This window comes from Accipiter gentilis, chromosome 28 (genome assembly GCF_929443795.1).
Source record: "Accipiter gentilis chromosome 28, bAccGen1.1, whole genome shotgun sequence".
In the NCBI taxonomy this organism is placed as follows: domain Eukaryota; kingdom Metazoa; phylum Chordata; class Aves; order Accipitriformes; family Accipitridae; genus Astur; species Astur gentilis.
In genome coordinates, this window is record NC_064907.1 from 15,899,821 (window position 1) to 15,916,992 (window position 17,172).

Sequence of the window (17,172 nt, forward strand, 5' to 3'; positions counted from 1 at the left end):
AACTCTTTATCGGCTCTTCCATATTGTATAACAAATGGTTAAGCGTGTTTCGAGCCATGAGTGATATATGCTACAGCTGGTTATGTACATGGTATTTCTAGATATGAAAGGTAATGGAGAAGAACAGCCATTTACAGCTGTACCTCACACGTGAAATACAAGTGCAGAGCAGCACAGGAATCTGTGCCGTGTCTGTGGGCGAGGGTGTTCAGCGTTTCGGGTGCTCTTTGGGTGCAGGTGGGGACGTGGGGCCAGGGGAAACCCCGCTGGGCTCCAGCAGTGCCTGGGGGCTGGGACCGAATGCTGGGCACAGGCTGGTTGTGTGTAAACCCGGGGACTCTGAATCGCAGATGTTGGGGTTGCGGTGGGGACCGTCCGTGTTTCGCATTTGCGCCCGTGTAAAGTTGGTTTCGTTCCCTCGCGGCGACGAGAACCGCTCGACTCGAGCGTTGCTTTGCCCGTGTCTCTGTAGGGACCCTCGTCAAACGTGCCCTGTTCTGCCTGCCTTCTGTAACTGATTCTGCTTGTTGTCTCTTCTCTCTGTCGTGAACAGATGAAATCGTCCGACATCGACCAGGAATTATTCACTGAAAGTTACTGCAAAGTGTGCAGCGCTCAGCTAATATCTGAGTCCCAGCGCGTGGCCCATTACGAGGTAGGATGCTCTTTGGTAACTCGGCTCTGTGGGTTTGTAACTCCTCTGTCGCTGCCTCTCCAGCTGCGTATTTTGCAGGGTGGCATCAGCTGCTGCATTCCCGGGAAGTAGCAACACCAGCATTTAATGTTCCTCCCCGAAAACTCAAGATTTGAAAGGCTATCTTTCCTGGTGGCATCTTATTCTGTAAATGATGTCATTGCAACGTTGTCTGCTGCATGTCTGTTTTTTTCTTCTGTCTAAATTTGCAAAGTCAGGCTGCAATTTGAACAGGACTGAAAGCTAGTTTTCAAAGAAACATAGTTAGCGAGGAGATCAATTAACAGTTCAGCAAAACGAACTCAAGTTTTAATATTAAAAGTGCTGCACTATGGTTTCCCGAGTAGGAATCACTGACTGTGCAGAGAACAGATTAGTATTTGTGAATGTATTTAAGCACTTAAGAGGTAGGCAAGCAATAAACAATTAGAACGGATATATTATTAGAGACATGTTAGAACAGCAATTAACAGCACTGCATATCTTCAAAACAAAATTAAATAAATTCTTATTAAACAAGGGAGGAAATTACTGAGGGATACGCTGCTGTGAAATTCTTCAAGAAAGGAAACCCACTGCCTCTCCGTGTCTCGGCACCGGCTCCCTGGGGCGTGGGAAACGTGCACCGAGCAGTTCTGCAGCGGCGCGGCGTAAATCTTCATCGCCGTGAGGGGCTGTCTCAGCGTTAACCCGACAAGAAAACAGCAATTTTCTCATCCGTGTCCAGATGAAGAGGAGGGCGCAGGGTCACTTTGCGTGATGGTTGTGCACAAGGGGTTGGGGTGCAGTCAGGCACCCTTTGCGTGGTATTAGTTGTGTAGGGAGCAGAGGACCATCCTCCCCCGGTGATGCCTGGCTGTGGGGTCAGTGCCGTGCGGAGGAAGGACTTCTGATATGGTCCAGTCTCTCCTGGAGGACTCCAGGAGAAGCCGTGATGCACGTGGAGAGGCTGGCGATGAGGGACTTCTGCATTCGTGGGGGCTGTGTGGCTTAGCTGCCTTTTTCCCCTGCTTTTGGATACGCAGAGGCTATGGGTGTCTGCAGTATTTCAAGAAAATCAGAATCTGTGCTAAGAGGGCTGGAAGATGAGGTTTTCCCCAACTTTTGCTCTGATTCGAGTGTTTATTGATGTGCAATGGGTATACGGGGGAGAAGTTTGTCTCAGTGTGGCTAGTGGAGGCATGCAAGAAGCTTAATTAACGTACGGTATCCAAGGATGCTGTGCGGCGTTAGTAAACAACGTGAACGATAACGCACATTTACTTGTAAGGCAGTTTATGTGTCTGTTTTGGTGAATTTCTTAGGACACCTCCTGTAAACGCTCCCTCGGCTGCCCTCGGTGTGCAGCACGGATCCCTGGCAGCCGCTGTGAAGTCTCAGGCTGCAGTTTTAGGGACACCTTCCAGATCTTGATAATGGGCAATGCGGATGCCAAATCTTGTCTACAGGAGGCAGAAGCATTGCCGCAGAAACAGGAGTAGCGACTGGTGAGCGACGGGGATGCTCAGCCAATCTCTTTTCTCCCGCGCCTGTAATTGTAGGTATGAGCTGAATCATTAATTCACAGCAGATGTTTTTGAAATGTGGCAAAAACACGGGTTTTCTGTTGTGTATTTCTAGCGTGAGGTGGTGCGCTCGTTTGTCATCCCCTGTGAAATCCCAGCAGACGCTGTAGACGTTCGGCACAATAATGTCATTACTTAACCTTGCCCGCTGGGTTGCACAACGCGAAGCAGAGGGATGGAGAGAGCGAGCCGGCTGGGGGGGCTGGTCCGGCCCCGGCCGGGGGTCTCCTCTGGTGGTCCCGCAGGCTGAAGGTGCCTCTGTGCCACGCTTGGCCGTATCCCCGCAGCAGCCTCTGCTCTCGTCGGGGAGGCTCGGCGCTTTGGACCGTCTGTCCCGGTCGCCGCTCTTGGAGCGTGTTCCGCACGTTCTCCTCGTTCCCCGGTCCCAAGAAACCTCCCGACCCGGTGAGAGGGCTGAAGATCTGCCCCGAGGTTTTACGGGGAAGGTGGTGCTGGGTGACAGGCGTGCCCCCGAGGAGCCCTCGCTGGGCGCAGAATTGCCGTGCCCTCGACGTTTTCCTCGGCGCGGCCGGTGCGCGAAGCCTTCGGGCTGCCGGCAGCTCGGTGCAGCATCGAGTCTTGCGGGGCAGGTTCACGAGTCCATGTGCTTTGACTGCAAATGTGGACGGAAAACTGCTCTGCGGCGCTGCTGGCTCCTGCCCGATGCGAGCTGGATGGGGTTTCGAGAGACCTGAGCAAATAATTTGTAGTGAGTCACTTGTTAGGAGAACTTGGCCTCTTCTTCTAGTCAGACGCTGGCCAAGCAGGATGCGATTTCCCCATGTACGTTAATCATGGAAAATTATCGGAGAATAATTTCTGCAAATAATTCTTGCTCTGGTGCTGTTTCATAAGGAGTTTGGTCTGAGCATCTGTCCCGCAAGTGGAGAGGGCTGTTCTTTCTGCCAGGCACCTGCTTCGAAGGTATTTCTCCTCCCTGGTGAGATGAGCAGATCAAGTCTGTGGTCAGAATGTTCACTTTTATAACGTCAGGATTTGCAACACACTGTTCTTGTACAAAACTGTGGTGCTGAATGTACCTGAGCTCCATCCTGCCCAAGACTGCCAGCCCTTGCTGCAAGCCAATTAGTTAATAGCAGGAATGTAAAATTCACTGTTTCTTCCTGATTAAAAAGTAGCTGGTCACAACTTTCACACCTTTTTTTTTTTCTTTTTTTTTTTTTCCTTCTTTCTTTTAAAAAGCACCCTCTGGTCAAAACTGATTCTTTTCATAGGAGAAAAATACCAACCTCAGAAGTCTAGATTTTATGCAAATAAATTTTCTTTTAATCTTCTGAAGTTGCTTTGTTTCAGCTTTTTGATTGAAAAAGAATACTGTCAATATCAAAGTACACGATAAAACCACAACATAACTGAACTTTTTGCACAGAGCAAAACTTTTCATTTTGAATTGACTTGAACTTTATGGTGAAAAATGAAACACCGCAAAATAGAAATTCCGCGCTGGTATGGTGCACGCAGCTTAATCAAAACAGTTCAGTGTTTCCACCCGGCTCAGCGTGCTCGCTGGTGTCGGGAGAGCCGTGTGGGGAAGCTTCTCACACAGCCTGGATCCCGCCGTGCTCCTGAGCGTTCGTTTCCTTTGGTTTTCTGAAGGAGGCACCATCCGACGGGGAGGATGGGCACTGGTCCACCTTGGTACTGGGGCAGCCCTGGGGGGCTGCTGGGGCTTTGGGGCTCTGTCCGCCCCAAGAGGGAGAGCAAAGGGGTGTGCGGAGCAAGCTGAGCAGTGCGCTGAACGCTCGGAGCTGGTGGAGGTACCTGCAGAAGAACGTACTGGAAACCAGCAATCGCAAGCTCCTGGATGGTGCTGGTAATGCATCTTCCTCCGTGGAGTAGTTTGTTTTGGTCAGCAGTGCCCTTACCCTTACCGAGCCGGAGCTTAGAGAGAAAGGGAATTTAGCTGCTGCCGAATAAGATCCGCAGCCTTTGTGCCAGGCACTAAAATCTTGGCTTCTTTGTGCATGCAAAATAAGACATTTCTCTGTAAGAAAATAGAGGGAAACAGCGTATGAAAGGGGGATGTTTTTATCTTGCCAAACAGGAATAGTCGGTTCCAATCGCTGTCTTGTCTCTTTCTCCAAATCATCAACCAGTAACTCTTCTTTTCTTCTGCGCTACTTTGCCAGGAATAAAAAATAATTTGATGTCAGTCGCACAATATTAAGTGGTATTATTTCCAAGGGCAAGTGTAGAGGAAAAATGACAAAAGAATCAGAGTGTTTGCAGCACATTTTTGCTTCCAACTTGACGTACAGCAAAATACTGCCCTTATTTTATGTGCTTTGTGCAACTGTATCTCTGGCTTTGTCTGATATGTCTGCTGTGCCTTTGCTCTCCTTTCCAGCCCCGTGAAACTGCCAGGTACTGCTCTTCTACCCGGGATTCACCTTAGGGTAGAGCTGCTCTGAGTAGCTGGCCTTGGGATATTGACTCGTAATGAAGTCGCAGGTGCCCCAATGAGAAAATGCCTTAACAAGCTCTCTGCATACTGTGATGCTGAGTATCACAGGAGGTTGTTTTAAAGGTATCGGTTAGCTTCCACGCAGCGGTAAGTAAGAGATGAGACCGATCTTACTGGTTGTTGTCAACGCCTGAAAGATCATGCATTTGAATATTTTAATTCTTAAAGCAAATGAATATCTTAATTTGTCCCCTGAAGTATCAGAAAACTCCCTTCCCATTTCCGCTACTGGAATAAAGCGTCCAAACACGGATGTCTGAGAAAATCCCCGCTAGGTAATAGCTTGCTGTGCTGCTGTGATGTGCCAAGCATTTCTCATGTGCATTGGCTCTCCCTTTCCCCCCACGGAAGGAACAAAGAAGCAAGGGGATGACTGATTAGATAAAGAATCACAAAAAAAGGGCAGAGTGATGCAATACGCTCCAGGCGATTGCTGGCTGCATCAGGCAGGTGGTGGCCAAACGTGCGGTGCTGTCTGGTGGAGGGGAGGGTATTTCAAGCCTCCTCTCTTGCTCCTTTGCCTGCTCTCAGGTGTGGGGGGACAACTGGCAGATCCCTTCCAGACAGGGACCCTTGATCCGCACCGGCTTGGGACCAGCCTCTCCCTGACGCTCTTTAATTCTCGGAGGCATCGGCCGGCTCCTGCGGCATCCGTGGAGCGGGGAGATGCCCACATTGTGCCACGGCAGCTCCTTCTTTCCTCGGCCACCTCCTCCTGGCACCGTGGGGAGGGTCGGCTGCGTGGCGAAGGGCACGTCTGCCGGCACCCTCCTCCCGCAGCATCTTCGGTGGCGGCCGCGGAGACGGGGAGCGTCTCGCAGGCATCGACCTTTTTGCTCTGCTTCGGTGGCACAGACGGTGTGTCTTTTGAGCACAACTTTGAAACGGAGGGATTGATTTTGTTGTCGTCGTTGTTGTTTTTAAATGACATCTGTGGGTGGGAGAACCAGAAGGCAGCTACCCAGCGTCTGCACCTTCACGCAGAACCCTGTTTGAGGAGTTGGGAGAGTCTGTCAAAAGGCTGAGATTCAGAGCACCCTGCAGCTCTCTCTTGCATCAGGCTCCTGTAACTTTTATCAACAAAGCATCACTATTCAAATGCCATTCACCCCTCAAAGGTATTGCCAAGAAATAACTGAGGCTGCTGCCCTGGGATCAGGAGCTCTCACCGTTGTGTGGCTGCTTTACCAGCTGCTTAATATGCTCAGCAACGGCTGCTTCCCCCTGCACAGGGAAGAGGGTAGGAGGAATCGGAGAGGGTCAGAGGGCACCAGTGATTTGGGAAGTGGCTGGTGCCCCAGAGCTTGCTAAACAGGAATGAGAAGAAAAATAATATGTACTTGCCGCAATGCGATTGAAAGTCTGTGCCCCAGAGATGAGTTCTTCCTTTTCTGTATTTCTGCATCTTGCCTCCCTCTGGAGTGGGAAGCCTCTTTGCTGCTGGATACTCTCTAGATCACCCATAATTTAATGCTTCCTTCCAGCTCGGTCTTTGGGAGGGGATGTATCAATCATTTTGGTGAGCTGCTCCGTAAATTTAAAAAGCTAAGCTTTCTTAGTTAGCTCCGAGTCCTCATCTCTATATAGAAGTGTTCACAGCCATTAGGAAGATGTTGCCATTTATTTTCAAGTTTCTCCTTGAAAATCCTGCAGGAAAATTACCAAATATGCAAAGTTGCTCTCAGATTCCACCCTGAGCTGCATATTCATCACCACATTTGCTCCTCAAGCTGCTATAACACTTTTCTCCATTGTAATCTTTATTGCTTCAGGTGTTCAGATGGCGCTTTGCTTTTTCATTTAAAATTAAGAAATACGCCGGGTCTGTGGGAAGAGAAGCCCAGGAAGGTGTCGTGTGAATGGTGGTTCATGTCGTGAGATGAAGGAATGGTGCTTAAATGCTTGCGGTGAAGCCTGAATGGCAGGGGGAGGGCAGAGGCAAAGTGTATTAAAATTCAAATGCAGAGGAAACTGGGGAGAACAAATAAAGTGCCGTGCCCTTTGGCTCATCTCCGGAGCCGAGTGCTCTTTGGAATTTCAGACACTGTCTCCCGAGCGAAGCAGGCGAGCGGTATCGACAGCCTCATCAATACTCCTTGTCTGCGCGGGGCTGGAGTGGTGCTCGGGTTAATCTGCTTCCAGTTGGGCCATCCTTCTCTGGGAAACTGCATAAAATGATGGCTTGTCTGAAGGAATAATAAACATTGTTTACTATTGGCACATTAGCGCCTTAAGGATCAAGATGTGTGTGCTCAGAAAGGCAATCCTGTGTCTGAAATATTAATGCAGTGGAAGAGCACATACTCTATTTAACAAAATAAATGCTGCGCTAGAACACAAGGAGCTGGAATATTCTGTGTCTGCTGTTAGCTCCCCACACGAGATGCTGCAGGCATTTCCAGGATGGAGGAATGGAAAGGACATGCTTCGGCTGGAAATAAAGACTACACAGGGCTCTCGTGTGTCAGGGAGTCTGCTCATGTTAGTTGTGTATTATTGAAGGGAATGCAATGTTTGCAAGCAGTGCTGTCTCTCATATCTTCTGCCACTGCTGCTGCTTACTTGCCAAGTGGCAGTAATCTGTAAATACTTCAGAGGATGAAGGAGGAGGGGATGTCCTACCTGTTGTTCCTATGTCCTTCCCCACAACTGCTGAGAATCTGCTCTGCCATGGTCCACGCGTGCTATATGTTTTTTAGTGGCTGCTCGAACATTACTGTTATTCTGCAGGTTGTGCTGGTGTTTGGTGGGAGAACCTTGGCTTGAGGAGAAAAAAAACCCAGCTCAAGAAATCTTTTTTGTGGTTCAGTCGCAAAGATGATGAAGGTGCTGTTCTGTTTTTCGTATGTGCACACATAGACCTTCTGCAGATTGCCTTGGTACCCGGTTATGTCGTGTTAACAGTAGCAATTAAAATACGTTGAGGTAAATGTGGCCACACATTGTATAGGAAAGAGATACGCGGATGTCTGTTTTACGGCGAGGTGCTCACACTGTCTCTTCCCTTTTCTGCCTACAGTAAGTATAGACTCACCAGGGCAGCACTAGCTGCTGGGTCGCAGTGTGCTTCAGGAAACCGATGTAGATTAAATGGTACTTTACAAGGCTCCGTGTTACTACTCTGTTGTCAACGTTAATGGCTAAACATTATTTTTAATGCACTCCTAGTGTCAAAAATCTATCACTAAATAGCAGCAACAGCAGAGCAGATAAAGCCCTATCATACAGCTCCCTTCCAAGGTACTTCTGTGCAGAGTCTCATTTCTGGCTAAAAATAGCTGAAGTTCAAAAAGGTACTTTCACAGCACTAGTAAAATGCGCTGGGGATGAGACCCTGGGGTTAGCATTAATGGGGAGGCACAAGGGATGCCACATTAAGCCTACGTGGAACGAAACGTTGCTCTGTTCCCCACGACAGCCCTGCCCTGGCCAACGTGTCCCCAGGAGAAATCCCTGCAGCTCTCGCTTTCCTGTGGCAGCCCCTTTCTGCTCCCGATGCACAGGAGGGCACCTCTTTGTTCCAGGTATTCGCTCTTGCTTTTCTTTAATATTTTAAACTCACAATCCTTGTTAGAATTTGGGTTTCAGGTGTTTGAAAGCAGAGTCTTTAGTTATCGTCGTGTGTTGTGACAAAACCCGCCCACGCGCTGCGCCGGGGCTGAGCGGGCTCTCAGAAGTGACTGGCACTGATGCGCTTTAAAAGTGATTTGTTTCAGACTCGTAAAGATAGAATGGGAACAACAGCAGCGCTGCTGGTTCGTCCTGCTCTGCAGAGCCGGTGCTGGGCGCTTGTGCGCGGAGGAGACGTTATGTTTGTGTTAACTCTTCCGTTTCCCGCTTGATACCAGGATGGTAGTTCTGTACCAGCAGTGAAGTTCATCCGCACCTTGAGCGTCGGTACCCAACAGCAGAGCGGCCCGAGCTGAGAAACCTGAGCTGCAGCTGGTTGACATCTGTTGGCTACGGGCAAACAGCAAGGTTTAGCTTGCCGTGCGAAGCACATTTTGGAGGTTTCCACCCTGCTCACTCCATCCCCAGCATCCCCTTTCCCTTGGCGTGTTCATGGGGAGGTGCGCTGCCTTGAAAAAAAAACCCCTAAACACCAATGGAGAAGTAAATTCATGGTTGCCTTAGTCTAGGTGTAAGATCCACCTGCAGAAGAAATGTGAGGACGTGAGATGAGGAGGGACTGCCAGTGCTTTTGGGGAGGAACAGAAGCCTGCAGGTGATCCCGGGATGATCCTGGGTGCTGGGAGGCAGGTCCGGGGGTACCAGCAAGCCTGCGAGCCGGGTGCTGAGCCCTGCTGCTCGTGCTACGCTGCTCTGGCAACAGGCTGTAAAGAGAGTTTTATTTTCCTCCTGGCAGGGTACACAGCAATGTTTAGGACAAGAGATACTTTGACTACAATCAAAATCAATATAGGAAGTGGTAAAGTTAAAGATCATAGCTGGAACGGTGATTCCCAAGACAGAAAATTCCTGCCTCGCTGTTCCGGAGGTCTGCAGGTATCTGCCACACCGGGAGTCGCAGAGCCGAGCCTGGATCCATCTGGATCGGCAGTTGTGAGAGAGCAGGGCTGGGTCCCGGGGTGGTACTCCGGCCATGGGAGACGGTCGGAGGAGGTACCCGTGGTACCCATCCACGCAGGGTACCGGTGCCATCCACCTGGTTTATCTGCGTGATGGGGAATGCGCCAAGGGGGAAAAAACCAAAGGCAGTATTTTCTCTTCCCTTGAACAAGTGCGGTTTAGAAACCCTTCTCTCAAGGGTCTTCTGGGCTGGCTGCCTGAGCCCTCTCCAGCAATTTGCAGCTTTAGTATTTCAAGAGCAGCAGGAGGGAGGTGACGGGAAAGGGTGTTTGGGAACTCTCCCGGAGGAAACGCATTTCATGCGGCCACGGGAGCTCTGAGCTCACGCTGCACAAGAGGATCTAGCAGGTGAGACTTTTCTCTCATGAAGGTGACTGAAGTAACAACATCATATATCATATAATTATAATTAAAGTTGTCAGGCTTGGACTGGATGCTTTGACCCCATCCGGCTGCGGAGCAGGAGATGCGGCAGGCCCTCACCCCCTGTGAGTCGCTGCCTTTGGTGGCAGCAGGTGGCTGCTGTTTGTTTTACTTGGAGCTTCTGACGTCTTGGTTTTTCATTTTTAAAATTGCAGTGCTCAAGATTTGGGAGAAGCTGCTGGGGCCTGCGAAATGCTCCCGTGAGGCTGTCGGTGACCCCGGTGAGGGGATCCACGCTCAGAGTTGGCTTAGTGAGCAGGGGAGAAATGCTCACAAATATAGAGAAAATGAAGTGAGCTAGTGGTTGCTTGGCTGAATAGATCACCAGTAATTGCCTTGGCATGTAAGCAAATCAATGTCCAAACCAGTAACATGTCTTCAAACCTGTTGCTTTGAAGAAGCCAGTTTCATGGGGGTGAAAATTCAGCTGTGTGCAGTTGGGAATTACGGGCACGTATCTGTGTGCCCAGAAAGTCACGAGCACGAGTAGACGCTTTTTAAAAAATTAACTCACAGAGGGAAAAGGGGAAGTGAATAGAAATGACCATAAATTATAAATGAGGCTTTGCAAAAATTACAAAGGGAGAAAAAGGACATTGGCACCCAGCAGCGTCTGGAATAACAGACGGGAGTTTGTCTCTGCGGCGAACAACGGGGATCTCGACAATAGTGTTTGCTGGTCGTGTGGGTAGAAGAGGCAAAAAAGGGAAGGCGTTTGCTGAAAATACTTCTGTCCTCTATTTTAAAAAAAAGCAGAGGATGTTGTTATATCACAGAATGAGGAATAAATTGGTTCTGTTCCAGCAGAAATTTGGAACTTTGTTAGGCAGCGATTATGAAATCTAGAATGTTGGGTTTTGAGTCAGCAGGTCCGGTAATTTGCAAGCAAGTGCTTGAAAAGAAGAGCTGGCCACGTGCTCTGCGTCGTCACCACTGATCCTCCATGGGACTTGGGAAGTGGAGGAAATTTCCAGGAGGAAGGCGAGTGTGGAGCCAGGCATGGCAGCACCAGGGGACCGGCTTGGGGAGCGGAGCCCTCCCAGCTTGGCATGGCTCCTGCGCAAAGCAGGCTCTGGAAAGGGACTGGAGTACGCAGCTTCGGGAGGACAATGTAATTGGTATTCTGCATGAGGTTTAGAGAACTGGGTCTAGCCAAAATAACTTTATCTCTTTTGATGAGATTACAAGTAGGGCCAATACAGATAATAAAGTTGGTGTAATCATATGACTGCATGTTTCATGGCAATTTAATTAAGAAACTGCCAGCATACAAAAAAATCAACACAGTACGTGCTAAAAGGATTAAAATCCAACCAACAGGCTTCTTCTGAAAAAGAATTTATTACAAACTAAGAGAAGCCACAGCCATTCGGGCTGCCATGACAGTTCCTTTCTTCATCTCCCACCTCTGTCTCTCTGCCTGTGCTGGGCACGGCCGCGTGTCCCCCGGTGCGGTGGGTCTCTGGTCTTTGGCTGGAGAACAGGGCACAGAGGAAGGAGAGCAAGAGAGGAAAGGCAGACCGACCGAAAACATGGTGCTGCCAGCAGAGGAGTGAACAAGCAGATGATAAAGGGAGCTATGGGGAATAAAGAAATTAGATCAGATGCAAGCGCAGCGTGAGGAAAGCAGCAGAAACGGTTGATTTGAACCTGGCGAGGGGGTTGGGGGTACGCGAAGAAATCCCTCGCAAGATGGTGAAGTGTTTTAGACTGTCAGGTCAGCTTAAATCAGTGGTGCAAAGTGGGAGCGGATCCCAGGGCCGGTGCGGGCTGCAGAGCTGCGGCTGACGGGAGGGCAGCCCGCGTCCCCCCGGGGCGGACTGTGGGGTTACGGGGGGGATCTCAGAGTGTCTGTGCAGCCCAGCAAACCCGGGGGCTAAAACCTCCACTGGGGACTTGTGACCTTGTAAAGGGAGACGTGCCTCGGTCCTCCCCCGGGACGTTGCTGCCGTTGGTAAATTTGCCGAGAAGCTGCGAAGTTATGACGGCAGCGAGCGAACCCTCTGCAGGCCAGGGCGAGAGGGGCTGCTGCATCTGAAACCAGCTCGTCCGCGGCTCCCGGGGTCCTGCCAGCTGCTGCCGCTGCTTCCACAGAGATGGAATTGTCTCCTCTCGCCGTGCTGCTGCTCGCTCTGGGCAGAAGTGCGCTGCAAAACTCGATTTATGCAAAAGCAAATTGCATTTCATAGCACAATTTAGCTCCGCTTTGCCCTTTCGTGTTTTAGGGTTGAATTGCCGGGACTCTGCTGGCTCTGCCAGAAGACTCGGTATTAAAATAGGTTTGATATAGACAGAAATCATCCATTTATTTCTCTTTATTGATGAGCCTTCTTACAATAGCACGTAAGAGAAGTCTGCAGTTGCTATGTGAAAACAGGCTCTTTCTGAGCTTTCCCCTCCTCCCTGCGTAGGGATGGTTGTTTTTAAAGCATACAGTATTAAGTTAGATTTCTTGCCTTCTAAAGGACTTGTTTCCAGACACTAGAGACAGAGAATTCGAGTGAAAATGCCTTTGGCCTAACACTCTGTAAAGCTACAAAACAAATATTCACAGGCACAGGAATACTCTCCTAGCGCACCCCAAGATAAAATTGTGGTGGCTGTCGATGAACAGGCAGGTATCTCCAAAGGCAGCGTTCTTGTTCCAGACCGGGGATTGACAGACGTGTCAAGGTTTTGGCTTTTCTAAGGCTTGTACACGTGGTGAAATGGATCAGAATGGGAGCTGGATGTGCGCTGCTCCCCCTTTATCACAGTTCCCCGACTCCTGTACGTGGTTTTTCCTTCGGCCCTCTTGCCCGGTGTAGCTGTAATAACTCGGATGGTGGTTGCTAGCAGATGCTCAGCTGGCCAAGCCAACCCCTGCTGCGAGGACAACCCGCAGGGACCGGCTCTGCCTGGGCTGGGCGGCCGGTTGGGAAGCAGCGATGCTCGAGCCGGACTCGCTGCCGTCTCCCCGCTGCTTTCGGGTATCCTCCCGCTGCTTTCGGGTATCCTCCCGCTGCCGTGTCCTCCAGAGCTCCTTCGGACTTGTGGGACCTCTGACCGGGACGGCGGAGCCTGGCTGGAGCTCAGGAGGGTGGCTGGGGGCTGTGGCACCCCCTCCTTGGCACTTGCCCTTCTCGCGCCTCAGAGCTGCAGATTTCAAGTTGCTTTGCGGAGGGGAAAAGATAACCCGCAGGGCTGTTTGCGAGCGGCGCGCTAAGAATAATCACTTTGCTCTTGCCGTGGTGTTAGGATGATAAATACACATGTAAATGTAGAAAACACCAGAGATAAAATGGGTGACAAATGGGCTGTGCTACCTCCGCTCCCTGAGAGGGAATGAGATGCTCGCTACGTACTTGCAAAGGCCGGGGATGATTTTAAGCTCTGCTTTTATAACCGTAGGATAATAAGGCTGCATAAGGAGCCGTGTAGTTTTAAATTACGCCAAACATAAGTTATTTCCTTACCTTAGCACTCATAAATCCAAACAAATGCATAAATAAAGGTGAGAGGTGTTTTACAGAAGGCTGAAACTTCGCTGCCTTTTAATGCTGACATTTGGACATCGTTTACGACGCAGCTGAGTGCCACAGAAAAGAACACTAAAAATGATTACCGTTAAAATCTTGCCTTTTCATCTTACAAAAAAAACAACAAAAACCCCACAAACTTTTTAACCTCTAAATTCGGCAGGCTATGGCTCTGCGCGAGTAGGCATCCTGAAGTGCTGGATTAACTCACCCGAGGGAAGAGCCTCGTGACTGTGGGAAGGATGATTTGAGGCTGGCTGGCTGCTCCGAGGGGTGTAAGTGTTCAGTAAAGGAATTCAGCTGAAAAGCTCCGGCCCCATCGCCTTTACGGTGTGTTTGACTCTCCTCCATCCGTAGGTGCGAGGGACCGTGGTGGCTTGTCCTGTCCCCTGCCCTGCGGGAAGGGGCCAAGCCTTCGCCTGCCTCCCGGCGTGCAAACCTCCGCGAGGTGAAACCAGCCGAGCATCCCTTCAGGCAGAAAGCAGAAGCGCTGCCAAACTCTGAGACTGACTTTGCATATCTGTCCTTTGCATTTCGAACGTTTATTTTGTCATTTCTTAATTACGTCATCACTGTCTGGACTGCTAATCACTGATAGCTGAAGCTTTTGGGGTTTCCTGTGCTTAGCTCTGACTACAGCAGGTCCCATTTTCTAAATGAATGCAGGAAGACGAGTTAGGGAAAGATATTTGACATTATTTATCTTGACTGATTTGCTTCATTAAAAAAAATTATTGCATAGTCACACTTATGCATACAAATATAGTTCTCTGCAAATTTAGCTCCAAGTTCACACCACAGGAAAAGGAATGTTCCAGAACATGCTAATGATAATTTAATATTTTAAAATTGCAAATCTGTGATCTGAAATTATAATATTATGGTGCGTTGCTCTGTGAGGCAATCAAAAATGGAGATTCAGAGAAAACATTTGCATAATAATAGCTGCCGTGCACGTCGGGGCTCTGGATGCAGGTATTTAGTAGTTGCAGGCTTCCCCCCCCGCCCCCCCTTACATCTACTGGAAGACAAGAGCTGGCTGTAAGTTAGTGTTCTGAAGGTTTATGTCTGTGCTCCTGCTGGAGAAGCTTTTAAATCTTCCTTTATGTTTTGCACATCACAAGGATTGCTTTGTCTGTTGATGCTGGCGTGTCCAGGACATCTCTAGTCTCTCCGTATCCTCGCCTGCTGGTATCCTGCCCGAAGGCAGTGTGAAACCTGCCCTTCCCACCCGGTGTGTCCCTCGGGGGAAAAGTCTCCTCCAGGCATCCCTCAGCTCTTCCCCGATACCTCTACAAAAAAACAGATCCCCTGAAAACTTTCCTGCGGTATAAATAACGTTTTGGCCGGGTGCATTTCTTGGGAGAAAGTACCAGAACTACCTGGTCGGCTTTGCTGCGGGAAGGGCTGAACGGAGGCTGCTTACTGGGATTTGGTACGAAGGTTTTGGGACCGGTGACCACGGCTGATGCTGGAAAGCCCGGTCTGCGCCCGTCCGCTGTGGTGGTGGAGGGTGATGCTGGGCAGGACTGGGGAAAGCAGAATTACCTCGGAGCGGTGCCCGGGCTCCTGGGGCTGGTTTCTGCAGCAGCAAATGTCAGGTCGAGCCTGGGCTTTCCCCTCCTGGCACTGCTTAACCTGGAGCACAAACCCTCCTGTTTTCACAGCCGTCTGGAAGGTTTTACTGTTCAACTCCCCTTAGAAATGCTCGAGAGAGGAGAAGGGGCTCAGGCTCGGGGTCCGTGTAGTCCTTATCCCCTCTCGGCAGGGCCAGCATCAGCTGCGTACGAGGAAAACATTAGATTTCATAATACACAATTATCTGATAATTTACCCGTGGGAGAAATTTCTTTCAAACCTTTGGCAGGTATCAGTGGGCGTATTTCCTAGAGAGTGAGGTTTTATGTCCCTTGTATATTTTATTCTTCTGTAAGTGTAGGAACTGTGGATTTCTGTTCGTGTGCGCATCTGATCCCTCATGATGCCGTCCTGTCTCCCCCTAAAGCTAAATAACACTGATCTTTTCAATCTCTCCCGCTATGGAAATGGTCTGATAACAAATGTTGCTCTTCTCTCGCCGCCTTTATTCACACTGTATCTTCAAGGGGCTGCAGACAACAGGGCTTAGCAGCGAGCGGTGAGGGTGGACCACTTCTCCTGCTAATGGCAGGTGTCAGAATCATTCCACAGTTTGTTTCATCTTGGTGGAGAGTTCTGTGAAACCTCCCTGAAATGCAAATGTTCCTCACCTGGGTCTTTCCCCCTTTTCTCCTCCCATACTGGATACGTATATCAAGGGGATGCGAAATCTTGTTGCAGACTGATGTTGTGTGCACAGCAATAGAGCCTCTTGCTTTTTGTAACTTCATTTCTTGCTTTTTCTTTTTCTTTTTTTTTTTCCTTTTTTCTCCAGAGTCGGAAACATGCCAGCAAAGTTCGTCTCTATTATATGCTTCATCCCATAGATGGAGGCTGCCCAGCTAAAAAGCTCCGGTCAGAAAACGTGGGTATAATTTAAGTCCCTGTTTACTCAACTGCTTTGTGAATCATTGACTCTCTGCTACAACTGTTTTTTCTGTTACAGCCGCAGATGATCAGGTACCCAGAGGTAACATTTAGATTAGCTGAAATGCTAAGTGACTGGAAATAACTTTCAATAAACTGTACAAGAAATATTACGTGCATCAGCAACAGTAATTGCATTTTTAGTTATTCGAATGTTCTTTCATAGGAAAAAAATAGGCCAATAGCAAATATCTGGCATTTATTCAGTTGAAGTGCAATGGCTAGTTTTTTGCGGGTAAGCCAGGGCAAGGGCTGCCGGAGGCTTGTGCCTTCGGGCGGTTGGGATCACACTGAACGCTGCTCTGTGGTGGCTCTGGTGGGGGCTTTGGGGTTGCTCTGCTTGAAGCAGCACTCGGGTCGCTTCCAGACACGTTCACCCAACTTTCAGTAAGCGACTTCGTTCCCAAGGGCCAGGGGCCCCGGGCAGAGGGCAGGACTTACAGCCTGGCCAGCGTTTGGGGAGCGGCGTGGGGCAGCGATGCCGCATACGGAGCTGTTTTATCGACCCCCGGGGTATGGAGCTGTCGTATGGACTGTGGGAGGTCAGGGGGTGCCCGCAGTGTCATCGGCACGTCGTGGCTGAAAACCCCCAGAGATCCCCTGGGATGAGCGGAGAGGTCACCGGAGAGCACAGTCATCTCCAGAGGTCTCTCCTGACCTGATTTTTTTTTCTGAGAGTTGATGAAAATGGAGTGCTGGATCCGAAAGGCTCCTCACAAAGGACTGTGGTCAGTCCGCAGTTTTAAAAAACGGCAATCGGGTTCCTCAGTTGCGTTCGAATAAACAAATGAATGTGAGGGAATTGGACCAGCTTGCAGCCGTTTGTCAGGCAATAAAAGGAGACTAAATTTATAAGGGACTGATTCACAGTGAATTATTCATTCAGCTCTTTCCCATATTCTGGGGCTGGTGTGAGAGCTGTTGATGAGGTTCCCAGCAGATAGCATCCAAACTATTTCACATCTATGGGAGTGTGGCTGCGGCTTAATGCTATCAATACTTAGTGAGGTATCTTCTAATTAAAGGGAGAAGTGTGCAAGTTTTGCCAAAGGAATCTGAAAGCTCCTTCACACAGTAATTAAAATTTTAGTGGAACTTTTATGTTGAACACAGGGTAATTGCAGATGCAATCTACCCCTTCACAGCAGAATCTCACAGTATTTTTATTGAGTTATTAATTATAGAGTGTGAAAGGTACAGTGGACATGCACATATAGACTTGGAACGCGGTCCTCTAATGAGCTTCATTACATCTAACAAGAAACCACGTAGCTGCATGTACGCCTTAGTATGAGGATATGGTGGACAGGCAGCCAAACAGATCTCAAATAA

At 49.4% G+C, this 17,172-nt stretch overlaps 1 protein-coding gene across 2 annotated transcripts in view; it reads left to right on the top strand.

Moving 5' to 3' along the window:
- ZMAT4 (zinc finger matrin-type 4) overlaps nucleotides 1-17,172 on the top strand; it is a 68,752-nt gene that overhangs the window by 18,026 nt on the left and 33,554 nt on the right. Inside the window, exons 2-3 of one of the 2 annotated variants that reach the window (XM_049831281.1) lie at nucleotides 554-655; nucleotides 15,689-15,778. In XM_049831281.1, the coding sequence (XP_049687238.1) occupies nucleotides 554-655; nucleotides 15,689-15,778 (192 nt within the window). The remainder of the gene's footprint in view (nucleotides 1-553; nucleotides 656-15,688; nucleotides 15,779-17,172) is intronic. The other variant, XM_049831282.1, reaches the window with a different exon arrangement.